This window comes from Tenrec ecaudatus, chromosome 2 (genome assembly GCF_050624435.1).
Source record: "Tenrec ecaudatus isolate mTenEca1 chromosome 2, mTenEca1.hap1, whole genome shotgun sequence".
In the NCBI taxonomy this organism is placed as follows: Eukaryota; Metazoa; Chordata; class Mammalia; order Afrosoricida; family Tenrecidae; genus Tenrec; species Tenrec ecaudatus.
Window position 1 is genome coordinate 186,287,828 of NC_134531.1, and position 18,641 is coordinate 186,306,468.

Sequence of the window (18,641 nt, forward strand, 5' to 3'; positions counted from 1 at the left end):
AAAGAAAGGCCGACACATGCGCCTGTCTGACTTGTGACGCTAGATGAATCACAAAAGCATGACCTGCCCACAGGACACCAAGAAGCGCCAAGGGCATGTCCTGTGAAACGGTTTTCGCCTTTGTCAGATACGTGCCTACTGTGCACTGAGGAGCAGCTCTGGTGGCACAGGGGCTGCGATCGGAAAGGTGGGAAGTTCGAAACCACCAGATGTTCTTTGGGACAAAGACGGGGCTTGCTACCCCCGTAAACAGTTAATCTTGGAAACCCACTGGGGCAGCTCCACTTTGTCCTTCTGGGTGGCAATGAGCTGGTATCGACTTGGTGTTTTTTTGGGGGGGGTGTAGCGGGGATTCCACCTGGGGAAGCAGCGTGACAAAGATGAGGCCTTCTACTCCCTTAAAAGTGTTAGTCTGGGAAACTCACAAGGGCAGTTCTACCCTTCCTCTAGGGTCACTGTGAGTCAGCATTGACTCGGTGGCAGGGAAGGGGGAGTGGAGACCTAGGACCTGGCCTGGTAGTCCCCATACCACAGCTGTGGAAACTGAGGCTCCGAGAGGCAGCAGCCTGCTTGGGGTTCACACGGTGGGCCTGGCGGACTCTGCAGCACATGCCTGGGCACAGCAAGATAAAGAAACCCAGTGCCATCATGCACTATCCCCACGAAGGAACTGAAAACGCTGCTTCTAGGCAAATGACTCTCGCGGGAGAGGGGGCTCTGGCAAACACGCCTACCAGTCTCTAAAAACACTTGACAATGAGATCCTGAGGGGTGGGGGGCACTGATGGGCTAAGGGCAGAGCTGAGGGCAAGGAGGTGGTGGGAGACTGGGCTTTCTGTGACCCTGGGAGAGTCCCCATCCTCAGGCTCCTCTGGGCTTGTCCTCGAGTCTAACAATGAAAACAAGCTCTACAGGGCCCTTCCTGCTCTAAGCAGCTCTGACTTCGAGCGTGTCTTAGGTTCTTGGTGCTGCTACAACAGAAATACCCTAAGGGGTGTCTTTAACAGACAGATATGTATTTTCTCGCTACGTGTGGTTCATGGCAGTAGAATCGGTTCTGAATTGTGGCGCCCCGTGTGCAGCACCGGAGCTGTTCCACAGGGTTTGCCAGGCTGTGACTGTTCAGAAGCACATCGCCAGGCTCGTCTTCCGAGTGGCTCCTGTCCGGGGTTGAGCTTCCTGTGCACTTCCTACTAGTAGTTGAGTGCTTCACCAGGTGCGCCACTCGGGACTCCAGCTCAAGAGACGAGAAGTCTGAATGGCGGGCGCTGGCTCTGGGGAAGGCCCTCCCTGTCCGTCTGGGGTAAAATCCTGGCCTCAGCTTTGCCAGTGGTGTGCTGGCCATGCCCGGTAGATTTCCAGGTGGCATCTGTGCTTGCTCGCTTGCTTCTGTGCCCAACCTGCTCATTTTCTATCTTAAGATGGGCTAGGTTTAAGACATGCGCCCCCACCCCTGCCCCATTAATACGACCTTATTAGCATAACAAAGAAACCCCCTTTACCTCATTCCACAACAGAGCGACTGCGGGTTTGATGACTGACTGCCCAGGACAGACTAAGTGCTGGGCCACTGTTAGCTATGTGCCAGGCACACGCCTGGTCCTCACGACAGCGACCACCACTGAAGGGCCATAATCGGCACCCTGATGTGCCATTAGGAGCAATTCACCCAGAGAGAGCCGGCGATGGGGGTGCAGGATTTGGACCCAGAGCATTTGACTCCGGGTCTCCATTTTAGCATCAATTATATTTGTTTAAATTCCACCTCTGCCACTTGTGCAAGGGACTCAAACTTCTGTGAGTCTCATGATTGAAATGGGCACAGAACGTCGCCCCTGCGGGGTTCTCCTAAGAGCCAACTGCACGCCGTGATGGGCCCACACAGCTCACTGCCATCAAGTCAAGTTTAACTCACAGAAACCCTACCCTACAGGATAGGGACACTCCCTGTGGATTTCCAAGACTGTATGGGAGTAGAGCCTGCTGGTTTTGAACTGCTGACCCAGTGAGAGACCACTATGCCACCAGGGCTCTCTGACTGGCCCGTGGTAGACATCTATCAGTCAGGACTGCAAGCGGTAATACTGACTTGGTAACCCCCCTTGTTTGAACTTAAGCCTTGATGCTTCCTTCGGAAAGGATTTCTTGGGGAGGCGGGGGGATGAACATCTCAAGAGCAGGGCAGGCAGTGTTGCGTTAAATCCTCCACAGCACCAAGGGTGCGACTTAGCCCTCAGAAAGTGCTTGGCGCCTCCGGTAGGCAGAATCCCTTGCAGCTGCATGTAGCATGAGATGGGAGTCCATGTCTACGTGACATGACACAGCACAGTTCATCCTCTGGTAGGAAGGACCCCCCCCACCCCACGTCCTTCCAAGGGTCCAGTGTCATCACAGAGCTTTTGCTGGCTGGTGCCAGAAGGGGAAGGTGGGGTAGCCTGAAGCACGGGGCAGATGAGCTGCTCGCTCCATCGCTGCTTGAAGAGGGGGAGTGTGGGAAGCCTCTAGAAGCTGAGACCAGTCCCTGGCTGACAGCAGGCAAAACAGGGGGCTCACTCCTACAGCTGCAAGGAGCACAATCCTGCCAACAAGGAGCGTGGACGTGGATTCTTCCTCGGGCCCTCCAGAGGAGAGTCCCTGCCCTGCCAACACAGGGGCTTCAGATGGTGGGAACCTAAGCAGGGAGCCCCCCCCCCCCCCCCCCAGGCTTCTGATCTGCAGAACTGGGAGGTCACAGATGGGTGTTGTTTTAGGCTGCGAAGTTCACCACCAGAAAAGGATACCCTGGAAAAATCCTAACAGAGAGATGTACTCACACATGCACACCATGCTCATCACAGCACTGTTCTCAACAGCAAGGTGGAAACAGCCTAAATGCCCACCAGTGGGAGAACGGATCTAGAGATGCACAACGGAATACCACTCAGTCCTAAAACACAGTGATCACACCATGAAGCACCGCAAGGCAAGGATTGTCACAAAGGACAGATATTACAGAACACTGTCGTAAGAACAAATTTAAAGCAACACACACACACGCACGATAGACTTTCTCATCAAAGAGACTTTGATAGCAAGGGAGGGCGATGAAGCAAAGGGCTAGGCAGTTGACGGGGAGTTGGCCTGAATCAAAGAGAAGGTTGTGGGGTCTTCGAGAGGGAGACGGGAAAGCAATGAGGGGGGGAGGGGTAAAATATGAAGGGGTCTGATTATTAGTTTAAGCTGTCGAATACAAAGTTGATGATCTAAAAGGTACCCCTCCCCCCACCTAATTCACAATTTTAAGAGTTAGAAACAAACACACAAAAAGGCATCCTGTTTGGTAAAGCAGAGGGTGGGCACAAACGAAGCAGACCCTCAGGAAGATGGACCGTCATGACAGCTGCTGCGGGGGCTCAGACCGATCAAACATCACATGCAGATGGAGCAGGAGAGGGCAGTGGTTGGTTCCGTCATACCCAAGGTCACTAGGAGTCTGCATGGTGACCACCTGGGGTAACTTGTTACACAACAGTAGAACGTCCGTCAATGCCGTTGTGGTCGTAAGAGGAAAAACTCCCAGCCACTGTGCCAATTCTGACTCACAGGGACCCTCCAGGACAGAGTAGACCTGCCCCTGTGGTGTCCGAGACAGTGAGTCTTTTGGGAGCAGAAAGCCCCAAAGAGCAGCTAGTAGATTTGAGTCACCAACCTTATTCAGCACCCCCATGCATGCCTCCGTACACCAAACCAAACCACTCCCCCGGGTCGATCCCAACTTATGCCGACCCATATGGGATTTCTGAAGCTGTTGATCTCTACGAGGGCAGCCGGTCTCAACATCCTCCTGAGGATCAGCTTGGTGAATGTGTAGTGCTGGCCTTGTAGTTAACAGTGCAATGCTAACCTCTCACACCCATGGTCTCTTTACCCTTAATAAACAACAACAAAAAAACAAAAACACCTGCCCGAGTCAATTCTGACTCATCGTGACCTACAGAACAGAGCAGAATTGTCCCTGTGGGTTTCCGAGGCTGTAAACCTTTAAGGAAGCAGAGAGCCTCATCTTTCTTCCCTGGAGCAGCTGGTGGGTTTCAACCACTACCTTTCAGTCAGCACCTAAGAGAGTAACTCACTAAATGCCACTGAGGCTCCTTAGCCTAATACTTGTCCTCATTTATGACAAACATGCTAACGGTTCCAGTCTTAGAGATGGGAGTAACTGCGGAGCCCAGAGGGGAAACCAAGTGCATGAGCTTCCGAACATTAAAAGCCTCCTCCTTGGCCACTGGTTTCTAGAAACGACTGAGACCCTGACCCCAAGGAAGAAGAGCCAGTAAAGTATCCTGAGGGGTCTGGAAACTGCTCATGTGCCCCAGCCCCCCACAATCTGAATGCAGGTCACCTACCTGGCAGAAAAGGAATGATCCTCTGTTTGGGGTCCTTCTGTCCACCTTCCATAGGAAATTTGTCCAACATTTGCATCTAAATGGGGGAAGGGAGAATAAGAAAAAACAACTCTTTAGCGGTACAATGAAGGAATTACCTGACATAGGTGGTCTGCTAGACAAAAGGGCATTTTGTTCTGAAGCTCAAACAAATGGGGAAGGCGGTAGGACCTAGGACCCCCGCCTGTTAAACAATTGTGTTCAACTGCCAGATTTGAAAAACCCAGGGCTGGGAGAGACCACGATCCCCTTTCCCAAGGAGCTCCAGCCACAGGGCATAAAATCCAAGACCAATGGAATTTCCTGGGTGACAATCACCTGGCTTCCTAACAATGGCCCGGCTATGTGACAGAAGAAACCACTGAAGATTAAAAACAAGCAACAATCAAAACTGTTTCTACCACACAAGCCGCTAGAGGATGACACACCGAGATGGGTGGTGGTAGTAGTGCAGTTCTGGGGACATCACGAATTGGCTTCGGGTGCCTTCGTGGAAACCTACCCCATCTGGAAAGACGTCTCTTTGGCTCAGACCAAGCGTCCAGAGGCTGTGAACTCCTGCCCGCTCTGACCACAGCGAGAGGGTGGTACTGTGGTTAGCTGCCTTTGAGTTGGTTTCGACTCAGGCCCACCCGTGTGTGCTCCATCCAGGCCCATCTGCTGCAGCGCTCTGAATCCAGGTGGGCTTGGCCCACTGATCTATCAGGGCTAGCCAAACTCACACACCAACACACTCAAACCGGAGCGCAGGGCCCGTGGTTGGATGGTCTTGGTCCAGTACCACGTCCAACCTCTACAGCAAGAGACTCCCAGGGCTAGGCTATCGAAGAGGGAGGGAAGATGCAGGGAGGTGGGGGCATGGGGTTTGGGGAAAACAAGAACGGGAGAACCACCTTTATGGAGGTTTAACAGGATATTGTTGATTTCCCTTCCTGGGTCTGTAACTATGTATTGTAGCCAGCTTGTCTAACAACAAAAGCCCTCCAGATGTCTAATCCCCTCAGCCAGACACTGGTCTGAGAGGCTACGGAAATGAACCAGGAGGAAGGGTGAAACTGACATGGACTTGCAGTCTTTTGTGACAAGGTCATTTTGAACAAACAAAGAAATAGGACTCTCCGAATTCAAAAGTCATGACGGGAAATCCAGAAAAACACTACGGAAGTGGCATCCTTGTAGGGAATATGCCATGCCATGCTTGAACAAATCAGTCACACACACACCCGCGCAGACACACAAATACCTACACTAACATCGGCTGCTCTCAAGCTGAATCCAATGCCTAGTGACCCATGTACGTCAGAGTAGAACCGTGCTGCCGGGGGCTTTGCAGGCAGTGGCAGGATGGGGTCTGTCTTCTGAGGTACCTCTGGGTGGGCGCAGAAGGTCCCCTCTCAGACAGCAGTCACGCGCTGCGCTGCTGGTGCTCCCCAGGAACTCCGGACCAAGCCACGCTGGGTCTATGCCTACGAGACCATATGCTCCTCAGTCTCCACTAAGAATCCCCCAGGTTGACTCACAGGGTAGCTTTGTGCTTGGCTACATCAGACTCATGTGATAGAGCCATAAAGATTGGAGAGGGGAGATGGAGGAGCAACTGGATAATCACGGGGGTGTCGGAAGCACCAAGGAGCCCTAGCAGTGCAGTGCTTCCGTGCTTGGCTGCTGTGGGAAAGACTGTTGGTTCAAAGTGGCCAGCTGGGAGAAAAACGAGGCAGTCTGCTTCCATGACGATGCACTGTTTCAACCCCTGCGGGGCACAGCTCTACTCTGTCCTATAGGGTCGCAGTGTATCAAAGTGGGCGGGATGGCAAGGAGTTCGGCATGTTGGCTTGGTAGGAAGCGCCATTAGAGGCTGTTGGTGGGGGGGAGGAGGAACAGAGATCCAAATCTGAAGATGCCAATAGTGCTGTAAAAGGCCCTTTGGCATTTAAAGAATTCCTGTGGAATATGTGAGCTGGCCAACACAGCCCCTTAAGGGGTCTGCTCCTTATTCCCCATGTGGAGTGGTATTTCCTCCTCCTCAATCTCACTGCCTACGCAGAGCAACGCTACAGGACAGGACAGAACTGCTCCTGTGAGTTTCTGAGATGATAACTCTTTAGGGGAGTAGAAAGCTCCGTCTTTCTTCCGAGGAACGTCTGGTGGGTTCAAACTGCTGACCTTGTAGTTAGCAGTCCAACCTATAACCACTATGCTACCAGGGCTCCCTAAAAAGTTAACCAGAAGTAACGTAGGACCCAACAATTCTCCCCCTAAGCAAACGCCTGAGAGCAGGCGCTCCGAGGTGCCTGCACGATGCTCACCACTGCTGCTCACAACGCTGGGCTGAGGGGCCGAACAATGAGGCACAAAAGGCGGTGATGTGAAGGGGTGGAAAAATGCCATTATCTTTTCATTCCATTTTTCCACGAACTTTTTTTAGATTGCCCTTGAACATGCGATGTATTAACCAGCTGTAATGAGATATGCAGTTCTGATGTATCTAATACGAGGATGGCTCTTGAAAACATGCTGAATGTCAGTCACAAAAGGTGACAGGGAGTGTCTCTAACAGGCAAATGCACAGAGGCACAAAGTTGAACAGAGGCCATTGGGGGCTGGTGGGAAAGGTGGTAGGGGGTACTTACTGGTTAAGGGGTGGAGAGCTTCTGTTTGGGGTGTGAACCTTTTGGAAGCAGACAGTGGCAAGGGTTAAGATGGCCAGAATTGTATGCTTCAAAGTGGCACATTGTATGTGTTATGTGTATTTTACCATCGAAATAGTAAACAGAAAAATAGTAACTTTGTTGGGGATGAAAAAAAAGGTCAGAGCCAATGAATATTATGGAGGGAACTTTAGAGTCGCTGCTTCGGGGGTGCCTGCTAAGTAACCTTGATAAAAATATTAACAGGACCCTAACCTCAAATCAAACTCAATGCCAGCCAGTCGATGCCGAATCAAAGTGACCCCACTGGACAGGGTAGAACTGGCCCTGTGGGTTTCCGAGACAGTAACTCTTTATGGGAGTAGAAAACCCGGTCCTTCTCCTAAGGAGCAGCTGGTGGTTTCGAACTGCTGACCGTGCAGTTAGCTGCCCAAAGTGTAACCACTATGCCACGAGGGCCCTTAATTAACATGACTAAGATAAAATAATAATCAACAAGCATTACTATCATCTGTATCGTCAGTAACAGCCAAAGTGTTTTCAGGCACTTGCTGTACTTTGACATCCTTTCATCCCCTACAAAGGAAAGGCACCAACCAGCTCACCCCTGAGGAGAGTGGGGGCCGAGGGGCAGTGACTTGCTGAGGCCAGCTGATGCCAGCCCACGCTGCATCGAATGCCCAGTCTCCTGCTCTAAAGCTCTGGCTGACGAGGCTCCGCGTTCCACGGGACCGGGCAGCCTCAGGCCGAGATGAGGTCAGTGTAATGTTCTGTGCACACTGCACATGTGAACAGAACAGAATGCCTTCTTTGAAAAAGCAGGGTGATTCATCCGTCTCCGCTGCGGAGATTTATAGGCTTCGCCTAACACTATCTTCTTTTTCCTTGCGCAATTTTATTTCCTTAAGACAATGTTGAAACATCCATTAAAGGGAAATGCATCAATAATCCAGCCACCCTAAGGTGACTGTTCCCATTCTCCTGGGCTCCTTTTCAGTCCCTGTTTGAATGCAGACATTGGCTACGGGTCCTTACTCTCAGGTGGTCGTTATTGTTCCATCTCAGGAACTGCTTTCTCACCCAGTATGCTGACTTGCTTTTACCTTGATCAATACAGTGGAAGGGCTGCAGTGTTTGCTCCTCCTCGATTCCACCACCCCTAGCCACCATCACACTGCCTACCACACCGTCTCCAACACCCTCACCTCTATCACTCCCGCCCCCCCTTACCACCACCATTCCCATTCCGTCCACCACCACCATGACTGCCGGAGCAACACCATGTCCACCATCACTACAACACCACCATGCTGTTACCACCACCACCATCCCCAGCGCCACCATTTTGAGGCAGTAGACATGGATTTAGATGCTGCAGACTAACCACAGATATTACCTCTGAGAGTCAGACAGTCCTGGGGATAAATTCGGATACTTCCCTCCGGCGGCTGCGTCCACAGCCAGACCCTCCAGCCACGGAGCCCATTTTGCTTTGCAGGGCTGTCGACTGTGTCTAGTCTTGGGGAAACAGCAGACCCTGAACAAGAGGGACTTCCTCCCTGCATGCTGACCATATGGACTATGTTATTTTGAAAGTGATCTGGGATGAATTTGTGAGGCTGTGTTTTACCCCCTCAGACTGCCCCTCCCAGCGACTAGAGCCGGGCCATCCAATCCACTGCTTTGGGAAAGCAGGCATGGGCCATCTGTGCTGTCTAATACAATGTAGCCACTAGCCGGGGTGGCTATGCAACACTTTTAAAATTAACCAAGTCAATAGCCTCATGTGCTCAAGGACGGGGTGTGGGCAGCCAGGAGGTCAAAGGCCTTTTGGTATTCCTGGTCCAGGATCACAGGCTGCAGGCTGCTCTAATCCCAAGTATTGTCACACAAGTCCTGGTCCCAGAGGCATCCCCCACAAAAGGCGTAACTTAAATAGGAGATGACGTGCTCCTCCCCCACCCCCCCTCCACGCTGGAAGAGGTGTTTCCTGGTGGGGAGGAAAAGTGAGTCAGTCCTGGGGGGAAGGAGGAGAGAGCCTTCAGTCTGTTACCCTGCAGTGTCAGCCTGCGGCGGCAAGGAGACAGGCTGTCCAAGGAAAACAGCCACGTGCAAGTTGGAGGGCCACATGAGGGCTGTGTTAGCAGCAGCCATCAAGACCGGTTTGGGAGGAGTTGATGGCCTCCACATCACCCACACAGCTGGCCCAGCACAGCCAGCCAGAGCAGGAAGTGGGGAACGGCTGGGACGGCCATGTGCAGGGCCCCCAGCACAGCACAGCACAGCTATCACAGGCCTGGGCGAGCTCCACCAAGTGACCGGTTTCCTGTGCGGATTGTGTTGGTTCCCTTGGGGAGCTGGGTAGTCTACAAGTCAGTGTGCTTCTGATGCCCAGATGACACGCCACTGTCTACTTCCCACCATCCTTAGATGGCTTCTCCCTAGTCCAACCCTGCATGCACTCTTCGAGTTTGTGCCAGACATGTCTGTATGGCTGTTGGGTGCAGGGGGGTTAGCTGATCCATCAGCACAGGTAGTATGGAGAGAACTGATGGGAGAGCAAAGGTACACAAATGTGGCCAACGGCCCACACCGCCACTGGACAGGACACGAGACATCTTTTTGCTGCAACAAGACCCGGATTTGGGTGTAAAAGCAACTGACCAAGATAACCTTGCCAATTTTAAATGTTAGGACAAAACATTGTTTAATATTTTTGAAAAAATAATTGGCAACCCATCAGACTTGACCGGAAAACACTCCTCAAGGCCAACAAACAGTCCGTGAACTAACTGCAAGCTTTTCTTTGTTGTTGTTTTGATTTTGTTTTCATTGGCTTTTGTTGTTTTGTTTTGTTGCTTGGTTTTGCTCTGTCCTGTGTTTGTGCATGTTATATCTTTGCAGGTCTACCTAAATAAGATAGGCTGGATGAACAATCTGGAGGAGAAAACAATGGGACCAATAGTTCCAGGGGGGCATGGGAGAGGGGGAGGTGGGAGGAAAGTAAGTGGAGTTAACAAACCCAGGGACAAGGGAACAACAAGGGATTCAAATCGGTGGTAAGGAAGGTGTAGGAGGCCTGGTAGGACGTGATCAAGGGTAATGTAACCAAGAGGAATTACTGAAACCCAAATGAAGGCTGAGCATGATAGTGGGACAAGAGGAAAGTAAAAAGAAATACAGGAAAGAACTAGGAGGCAGTCATTTATAGAGGTCTAAATAAAGGCATGCATACATGTAAATATATTTTTATGTGATGTGAGTATATTTGTATGTTTAATATTATGTGCATATATTTATGTTTAGTATTAAGGTAGCAGATGGACATTGGGCCTCCACTCAAGTACTTCCTCAATGCAAGAGTACTTTCTTCTATTAATCTGGCATTCCATGATGCTCACCTTCCCTACACGATCACTGAAGACAAAGCGGGTGCATAAGAAAATGTGATGAAGAAAGCTGATGGGGCCTGGCTATCCAAAGACATAGCATATAGGGTTTTAAAGACTTGAAGGTAAACAAACGGCCATCTAGCTCAGAAGCAACAAAGCCCACATAGTTCAAGAAGCACACCAACCTGTGTGATCACAAGGTGTCGAAGGGATGAAGGAGGTACCAGGCATCACAGAACAAAAATCATATCCTTGTGAATGAGGGGGAGTGCGGAGAGGCAACCCAAAGCTCATCTGTAGGCAACTGGACACCCCCTTACAGAAGGGTCACGGGGAGGACATGAGCCAACAGGGTGCAGCGTAGCAACTGTGAAACATACAACTTTCCTCTAGTTCCTAAATGCTTTCTCCTCCCCTATCATGATCCCAATTCTACCTTAGAAATCTGGGTAGACCAGAGGTTGTACAATGGTACAGATAGGAATTGAAACACAGGGAATCCAGGGCAGATGATCCCTTCAGGACCAGTGGTAAGAGTGGCGATACCTGGGTGGAGGGAGGTAGGGTAGAAAGGGGGAACCAATTACAGGGATCTACATATAACTTCCTCCCTGGGGGACAGACAACTGAAATGTGGGTTAAGGGAGACGTTAGACAGTGTATGATATGAAAAAATAGTAATTTATAAATTATCAAGGGTTCATGAGGGAGGTGGGGAGCGGGGAGGGAGGGGAAAATGAGGAGCTGATGCCAGGGGCTTAGGTGGAAAGCAAATGCTTTGAGAACATTTGATGAGGGTAACGAATGTATCAATGTGCTTTACACAATGATGTGTGTATGGATTGTGATGAGTTGTATAAGGCCCCGGTAAAATGATTTAAAAAATAATAATTTATAAATTATCAAGTGTTTATGAGGGAGGGAGGGTGGGGGAGAGAGTGTTAAAAAATGAGGAGCTGATACCAAGGGCTCCAGTAGAAAAAAACGTTTTAAAAATGATGATGGCAACAAATGTACAAATGTGCTTGACCCAATTGAATGCTACAAGAGCTGTAACAGCCCGCAATGAAATTATTAAAAAGAAAACTTTTCAAAAAGTGAAGGGACCCTGGTGGCTCAATGGGTTAAGCTAGCGGCAAGGTTGGCGGTTTCAACCCAAACCCACTAGCCGCTTCACGGGAGAAAGCTGCCACTGTCTGCCATCTGTTACCATGTATCCTCTCAGAGATCCTCTGGAGTAATTTTACTCCATTTTGGAGTCCAGGTCTGTCAGACAGAGTCGATGGCAGTGGGTTTGATTTCGTTTGACTCAAATCCGCCCAGTGGCACCACGAAAGAAAGGCCTGCTGATCTAATTCTAAGAGACCAGCCAGCAGGGACCCGAGGGAACACAGTTCTGCTGTGGCACACTGGGGTCTCGATGCGTGGGAGTCAGCTCATGGCATCCAGCTCACTCGGTAACTGTGGAGAGGAGCACTGGTGGCAGAGTGGTTACAGGCTGGGTTACAAGTCCACAAGGTGAGCAGTTCAAGTCCACCAGCTGCTCCCTATGAGAAAAAGGCAGCTTTCTACTCGTGTAGAGCTAGTCTCAGAAACCCACAGGGGTAGTTCTACCCTGTCCTATAGGCTCACCATGAGTCAGAATGGACTTGAATGACAGAAAAGGGTCAACCCACACCAAACACACAGCGAACTCCCCTGTGTGTTTGCAGATCACGGCCTATTGTGTAACCACTACGCCACCAGGGCTTCATGGAGGGGCAGCCACCAACTTCTTAGCTATGTACCATCCTCTAGTAGACACTTTTCAGGGGGCCAGTAAGTATGCACAACGTGGGAACCACACGTTGATGTCAGAAGACAGTGGTGCAGGCCAGAGCAGCGTCGGTCGCTGGAGGCATCGGGCTGCACTGCCCTATTTACAGTGTTTACAGCAGTACAGTCTCTGGCCGGGATCCTCTTTGGCCCGCCGCCCCCATAAACAATGGAACATCTCTCCTTTTAACCTCTGCAGTGGAGTGTGAGCTTCTAGAAGGCAGTCCCCAAAGCTCCAACTTTCACTTGGGCAGTCAGTGCACTTTAGGCACCACCCATCTGTCAGTGGGGCTTGTGTGCTACTACGAAGCTGAGCGGGCTTCACCCGAGCTTCCGGACCGAGGTGGACTAGGAAGAATGGCCTGGAGATCTGGTTCTGAAAGCCCTGCAGATTTTAATGGCCTGATCTTAAGGGTGGAGCAGGACCGAGCACCAGAACTCTGCACTGTGGTTAGTCCTCAATCTCAGAACGTTAGTTCCGAGTTGGAATCAACTTTGTACGTGTGTGTGTACGTGGGTGCATGTGAGTGTAAGGGAGAGATGGATGGACACACACGCACACGGGAATGCTGATCATGTAGTGGTCAAGTTCTCAGCTGTTAACTGAAAGGTCAGCAGTCTGAATCCACTGGCTGCTCCTCGAGGAAAAGTTTGGGCAGTCTGTGCCCAATACAACCCCAGGGGCAGTTCTACTCTGTCCAACAGGGTGACTCTGAGTCCGAATCCCCTCAACAGCAGTGGGTTTGGTGTGTTAGAGATTGTGGGTGGTAAGAACAGTCAATGTACCAGGATGCTCACCAAAAGGATGGTGGTTCGAGTCCACGCAGAGGTACGTTGGGAGAAAGGCCTGGAGAAAGCCATTGCAAATGCTATGAAGCTTAGTACTCCTCTGATGAACTGGGTCGCGGTGAGTCAACAGCTGGTACTGGTAGAATAACACATGTCAGTCCCCACTAGGAATCTGGTGGCATAGTGGGTTACAAGTTGGCCTGCTAACCATAAAGTTATCAGTTGGGATCTACTAGCTGCTCTGAGAGAGACAGGTGTGGCTGTCTACTCTGGGAAAGAGTTACAGTAGCGGAAACCTACACGGACAGTTCTTCCCTCCCCCACAGGATTGCTATGAGTTGGAATCGACTCCATGTAGAGTTATGGGAGGCTCCACCAGAAGCTTTGTAGAAAGTAGAACCCTTTGGGTCCCCAGGGCTAACTCAGCACTGACTTGTGCCTTCCGCGAAGGAAGCCCTGGCACCAGTGACAGTCATGACCCTGGACTTGGAGGGCACAGTGAAGTGGTGGAAACACTGAGGGCAGAGGTCACATAGGGGTATAAAGTAAACCCTAACATAGCTGAGAACTGTGGGCAAAGGGCTTGTTTTACACTCCGATCAGCCCCTCCCCACCCTCCACCCAGGGCAGGCTCTGCCCACATCTTATGGGAAGGTACCAAGTAGTCCTTAAATATGGGCAGCTACTAGCAGCCCTCTGATAGGTTTATTGCGTGACCCGGCCAATAGAAATGTGGGATTAATCAGGTCGCACTTTGATTGGAGGGCAAAGAGATAAATGGCTTGGCAAAGTCTGCCCCTCCCTCTCTTGCTCTCTGGTGATTGGACCACTGTGTGGCTGCTTTAGCTAGTTCCCTGCCTCAACTCGTGAGCTACACGACCTGTGGGACAGTCAACCTGTGAATGTGTTGCAAGAGCTTGAGGCTTCTTTGAGACCTGCTTTGCCACGCTGCTGGTGTATACATCGCTTGAGCTTGAGGCTGGCGGATCCTGTCATCTTGCATTGCTTGAGTTCGATATTCCATCTGGGCCTGCTTCATTAAGCTCCTGACTATTGGTGAACTGCCCTGCTGTTTGCTGTCTGTGGGTGGACTCTGCCTGCATTGCCCAAGGGAACTCAGCTGTCTGCTTCCTTGATCTTGGATCTGGCACCCCTTGTTGAGTTGAAGGGCTTCCAGTATATTAAGTGTTCCATGGAATTGAGTTGAACTGAGCCCTCTGTACTGCTGTGTGGACTAATTAGCTATTACATTCCTTCATGCTGTATCTATCTATCCATATATTAAAAAATCATAAATGTCCTGGTTTTGTTTCTTTAGAGAACCCTGCCTAACACAAGCCTTCTAGACTCGAAGGCCATAATAGACTGTAAGTAAGGAGGTAGGGAGGTCGTTAGGAGCACTCGTTTCAGACTCGGTCACGCTGGGGAATGAGACCCTGACTCTCTGAGACCCCCATTTCCCCAATGTGTGAAACAGACACAATACTAGCTTCACATCTGTGAGAGTTGTAGGAGAAAGCAAACATGATGAGTGCCTGGTGAAGTGACGGCTCACTGATAACATTACTGTGGGGCTCAACAGACATGCGTTGCCTGATCTCTGTCCTTAGTCACTCAGCTCTAGGGCATTCTGGTCACCAGGTGCCATCGTCATCAAAGGGACCATCTCACTGGTGACCTTGAGTCTTCTTTGCTGGTACCCAAAGGAAGCTGGGTCATATTCCTTCTACCCCAGCAGTGTCTGTGGATTCCTGTGCCTGAATGCTCTGCCACCCTGGAATGGAGATCGACTGTTTTGTCACCCAGTGGCATTTCTCCGTGTTGGGTAGCAGTTCTCTGCCTTCCACAGTTGTGTCCCACCCCTCGATTAGACGACATGCATCCAAGTGATGATTCTCACGCAGTTCTTGGCTGGCCTGGCCACATGACCAAGATGGGTTAGGGATGCATGCTCCCCCCCACCCCCAGGTATAGCCCAGCTACCACCACAGGAGGACATTCTGCCTGGACACAGACAAAGTCAAGAAAAGGCAGAAGAGATAGCCCTGTTGTCACAGTAGCCGCCCCTGGTCCCAGCCAAACCTGAAGCCAAAGACCTTAATATATCACCATTTTGTTTAGTAATCGATGGTCTTCCCTGGCATTCCATCTTAATTTGGGTTTCTGTCATCTGCAACCAAAGCTGTTCTGACTAAAACAAGCTCTCACGGCAAGTGAGTGGCAGAGTTTGGATCAAAGCCCAGCTCTGTTTGACTCAAAAGCCCAGGCTCTTAACTACTCTATTAAACTGGCATATTCTCATCCTCTTACCCATCTGCCAACTTCTAACTCCACTGGGCCCACTGGTAATCCCACCAGCTGATGCTCCCTCAGTGCCTGGCAAGCCAGAAACTGCTCTCACACACATCACTGTTTTAAAGAAGTCGCAGTCTGAGTCATAGTGCACCCTCTTCAGAGCGAGCAATTCGGGGGTTTCAGTAGACAGGTGGGCGCCCTTCACATCCATCTGGACAACATCTGACGGCATGTAGGTCTGGGTTCCATAGAGTTTTTAGTATTGTTTTTAATGACCGGAAAAGCAATTCTCCTTTGATTTACTGTTTCCTCCTAATGGTTGAGAAGATTCTACCCCCACACTCTTGCCACCCACCTAAGCCCACTCGTGGTCCCAGCTGCAAGAGTGTGTGGTAGAGTGTTCTCAACCACTAGGAGGAAATAGTCAATCAAAGGAGAGTTGCTCTTCTGTTCATTATGGGCTTAGGTGGGTGCAAAGAGGGCAAGGCCAGGCCACTCTGCTCCCGCCGAGCTCTCCCCATTCCTGAAGGCTTCCTCTAGCTCTGCTCGCCCTGCTACCCGCTGCCGTGCCTCTGGTTCTGCCACCTGCTCCAGTAGCAGCAGCGAGGGTGACTAGCGGTGGGCGCCTATCGGGCTTTCAGCTAGTCTGACCAACCAGATCACGTACCGTCCGAGTTCACACACTGCACCGTGGCTGGCAGGCAACACATCCCTGTATTCATGTGGCTGTGCAGTCATCCCTATGAACTAATCCCAGACAGTTTTCATCGCCCCAAAGAAACCCTATCCCCGTTAGCCCGTAGTCACTGCCACTCTTCCCAAAGAGTATTCAGCAGTTTGCTTTTGGTAAAGATCTTACACATCTTTTGGTAGTGAGATTTCTGACTTCCCCCTCCACTATTTATTTATTTATTTATTGGCCTTAACATTTTATCAGCCATCGAATCCAATGGTTTATATCATCGGCTAACTTAATGAGTCTATCAACAGAATTGCCATCTGCCCTATGGGGATGATTTATAATTTAACAGGACAATGTCTGTAACGTGAACTAGGGGCACACATAAACTGCAGACATACGAATGGAGTTTGAGCTCACAGTTAACTGTAGCTCTAATCTAAGAACAATCAGTTCTTAGGACATGGCCCTACTCAAGACTCGCCCTCATGAAGTGATCCCTAGGTCATGGATCTTATAGTGAAATGTGGTGAAGAAATCAGATGGTGCCCGGCTGTCTGGGCTCTTAAAGGGTTGTCTTAAACCAAGCAGTTATCTAAGTGAGGTGTGTGGTAGTTACATAATTTCATGCCAGTTTGATATATAGAAGTATTGGGGTGGAGTCTAGTTTGTTAATCAGGTCAAAGCCTAGTAGTGCCTCCTTGTGGGCGTGGCCTTCTCTGGAAACCTCCGTCTGGCTGTCTGCCTTCATCTCTCTGCTGGCCAGCCACTCTGATTGCTGCCTGAGCCCTGTGATGCTTCCACCACCATCGGATCCACAATGAGCCTGTGATCTTCCTGCACTCTGCGTCATTGCTTGTGACCGCGTGCATCTCAAGAAGGAATTTACAGAATAGTAGTGGACTTATGGACTTGAGTTGGGCTGGGCTGTTTTCCTGATATATAACTACTTCTTGATATAAAGCGCTTTCTTACACATATTTGAGTGTCACTGGATTTGTTTCCGTTAGACAAACCAGCCTCACACAACAAGGTGTCAATTAAGTCCACACAGAAGAAGCACTGTGTGATCCAAGAATTATAAATAATAAAAGCTAAGATTGGAGGAAGGCATGGTATCCAAACTTAATTTTCTGAGCACCCAGTTTTCAGAAGTTCTGTGGATGACAGTGAAAATCCAAAATCTATTTGCAGTATCCCCACTTGGACTGTCTCGGGTGCATCCCCTCTGCCCACTGCCTGGGCACATAAACAGCCTTGCGATCAGACACAGTGCATTGGAAAGAGGCTTACTCCAGAGGTAGCTAGGTTAAAATTTAACATCGTATCATTTGTTCTCCCTTTTTTACTCATTTGAAATTTGCTCTAATTTTTAATATGTTCTGCTTTCTTTTTGATTCAGCTTTTTCCTCTGTTTTATCACGGGTTTCCCCCCCTTTCTGGTATGCTTTTGTATATATGAAACTCAAGATAAATCAAGGTAAATCTACAGAGACAGTTACTGGATTATTAGTTTCTTCAGGGTATGGCAAGGGAAGGTTGGGTGAAATGGGAGCTAATAATGAGTACAAGAAAGAAAAAATTCTAAAACTGAATGTGGTGATGACTGTACAGCTCTTATGAATATGATTCAACTATTGAGTTATATGCTATGTGGACTATATATCAATGGAATTCTAAAAAATCCAGTGATTTGGAAGTGTACAACTCAAATGTTTTTAGTACATAAGGGTAAGAAAAATGTGCTAGTCAGCTTCTGTACAGATTAAAGCCTTCCACAAAGACCATGGTCTGTATCTTACTTTGATGAGCAGCGACTGTCATCTTAAAAGCTCATGAATAGCCATATAAGCTACAACTATTAGTCTTTACCTCATGCAAACACCAATCTCCATGATCCCGAGACATGAAGAACTAGATGGTGACCAGCTACTGCCACTGAAAGGGATTACATCACAGGTCTTGGATAGAGTGGGAGAAAATAGGTAACACTCTCAAGGTCATAAGACACACATACACACACACTTATTGGTTGAAATAGACTGATAGAACTCCTAGACTATGGCCCTTAGTCACTCTTCAAGTCTGGAAATGAACTAATCTCAGTGGCTCAATTTTCAGCTCAGGACAACATTAACATACGGAAGTATGCATGTTGTAAACAGTCCACCATTGAAGATCAAAAGGGAAGTTGTTACCCAAGGACAAAGTTCAGGAGGGTTAGGAAAGAAGGGGAAATGGAAATAGTAAACAGGGAGAAAGTAGGACAACTGATGTTACACAGATGGATCGTGATGAATGAGTTGCAGCATGATGTCTATGAATTGCCTAATATACAAATGATGCTCTTCTCTGTAACCTTCACCCAGTTCACAATGAAAAGTTAACCACAAGAGATTCCAGCCTTGGAAACCCAATAGGTCTCTATGAGTCAGAATTGACTAGCTGGCAGTGGTCTTGGTTCTGGTGCAACCATCACTACAATATACTCGTAAGGACATTTTCACCACCCCCCCTCCCAACCAAAGAAACTCTGTGCCCATTAGCAGCCAACCCCCTTCCCCTTCGCCCGCGGTCCCTCCTGGTTTTGCTGTAAGGT

At 49.6% G+C, this 18,641-nt stretch overlaps 1 protein-coding gene across 1 annotated transcript in view; it reads right to left on the bottom strand.

Moving 5' to 3' along the window:
• The window catches only part of SH3PXD2B (SH3 and PX domains 2B), a 110,591-nt gene that overhangs the window by 53,610 nt on the left and 38,340 nt on the right, over positions 1–18,641 (bottom strand). Inside the window, exon 3 of the mRNA XM_075541949.1 lies at positions 4,386–4,461. Within this exon, the coding sequence (XP_075398064.1) occupies positions 4,386–4,461 (76 nt within the window). The remainder of the gene's footprint in view (positions 1–4,385; positions 4,462–18,641) is intronic.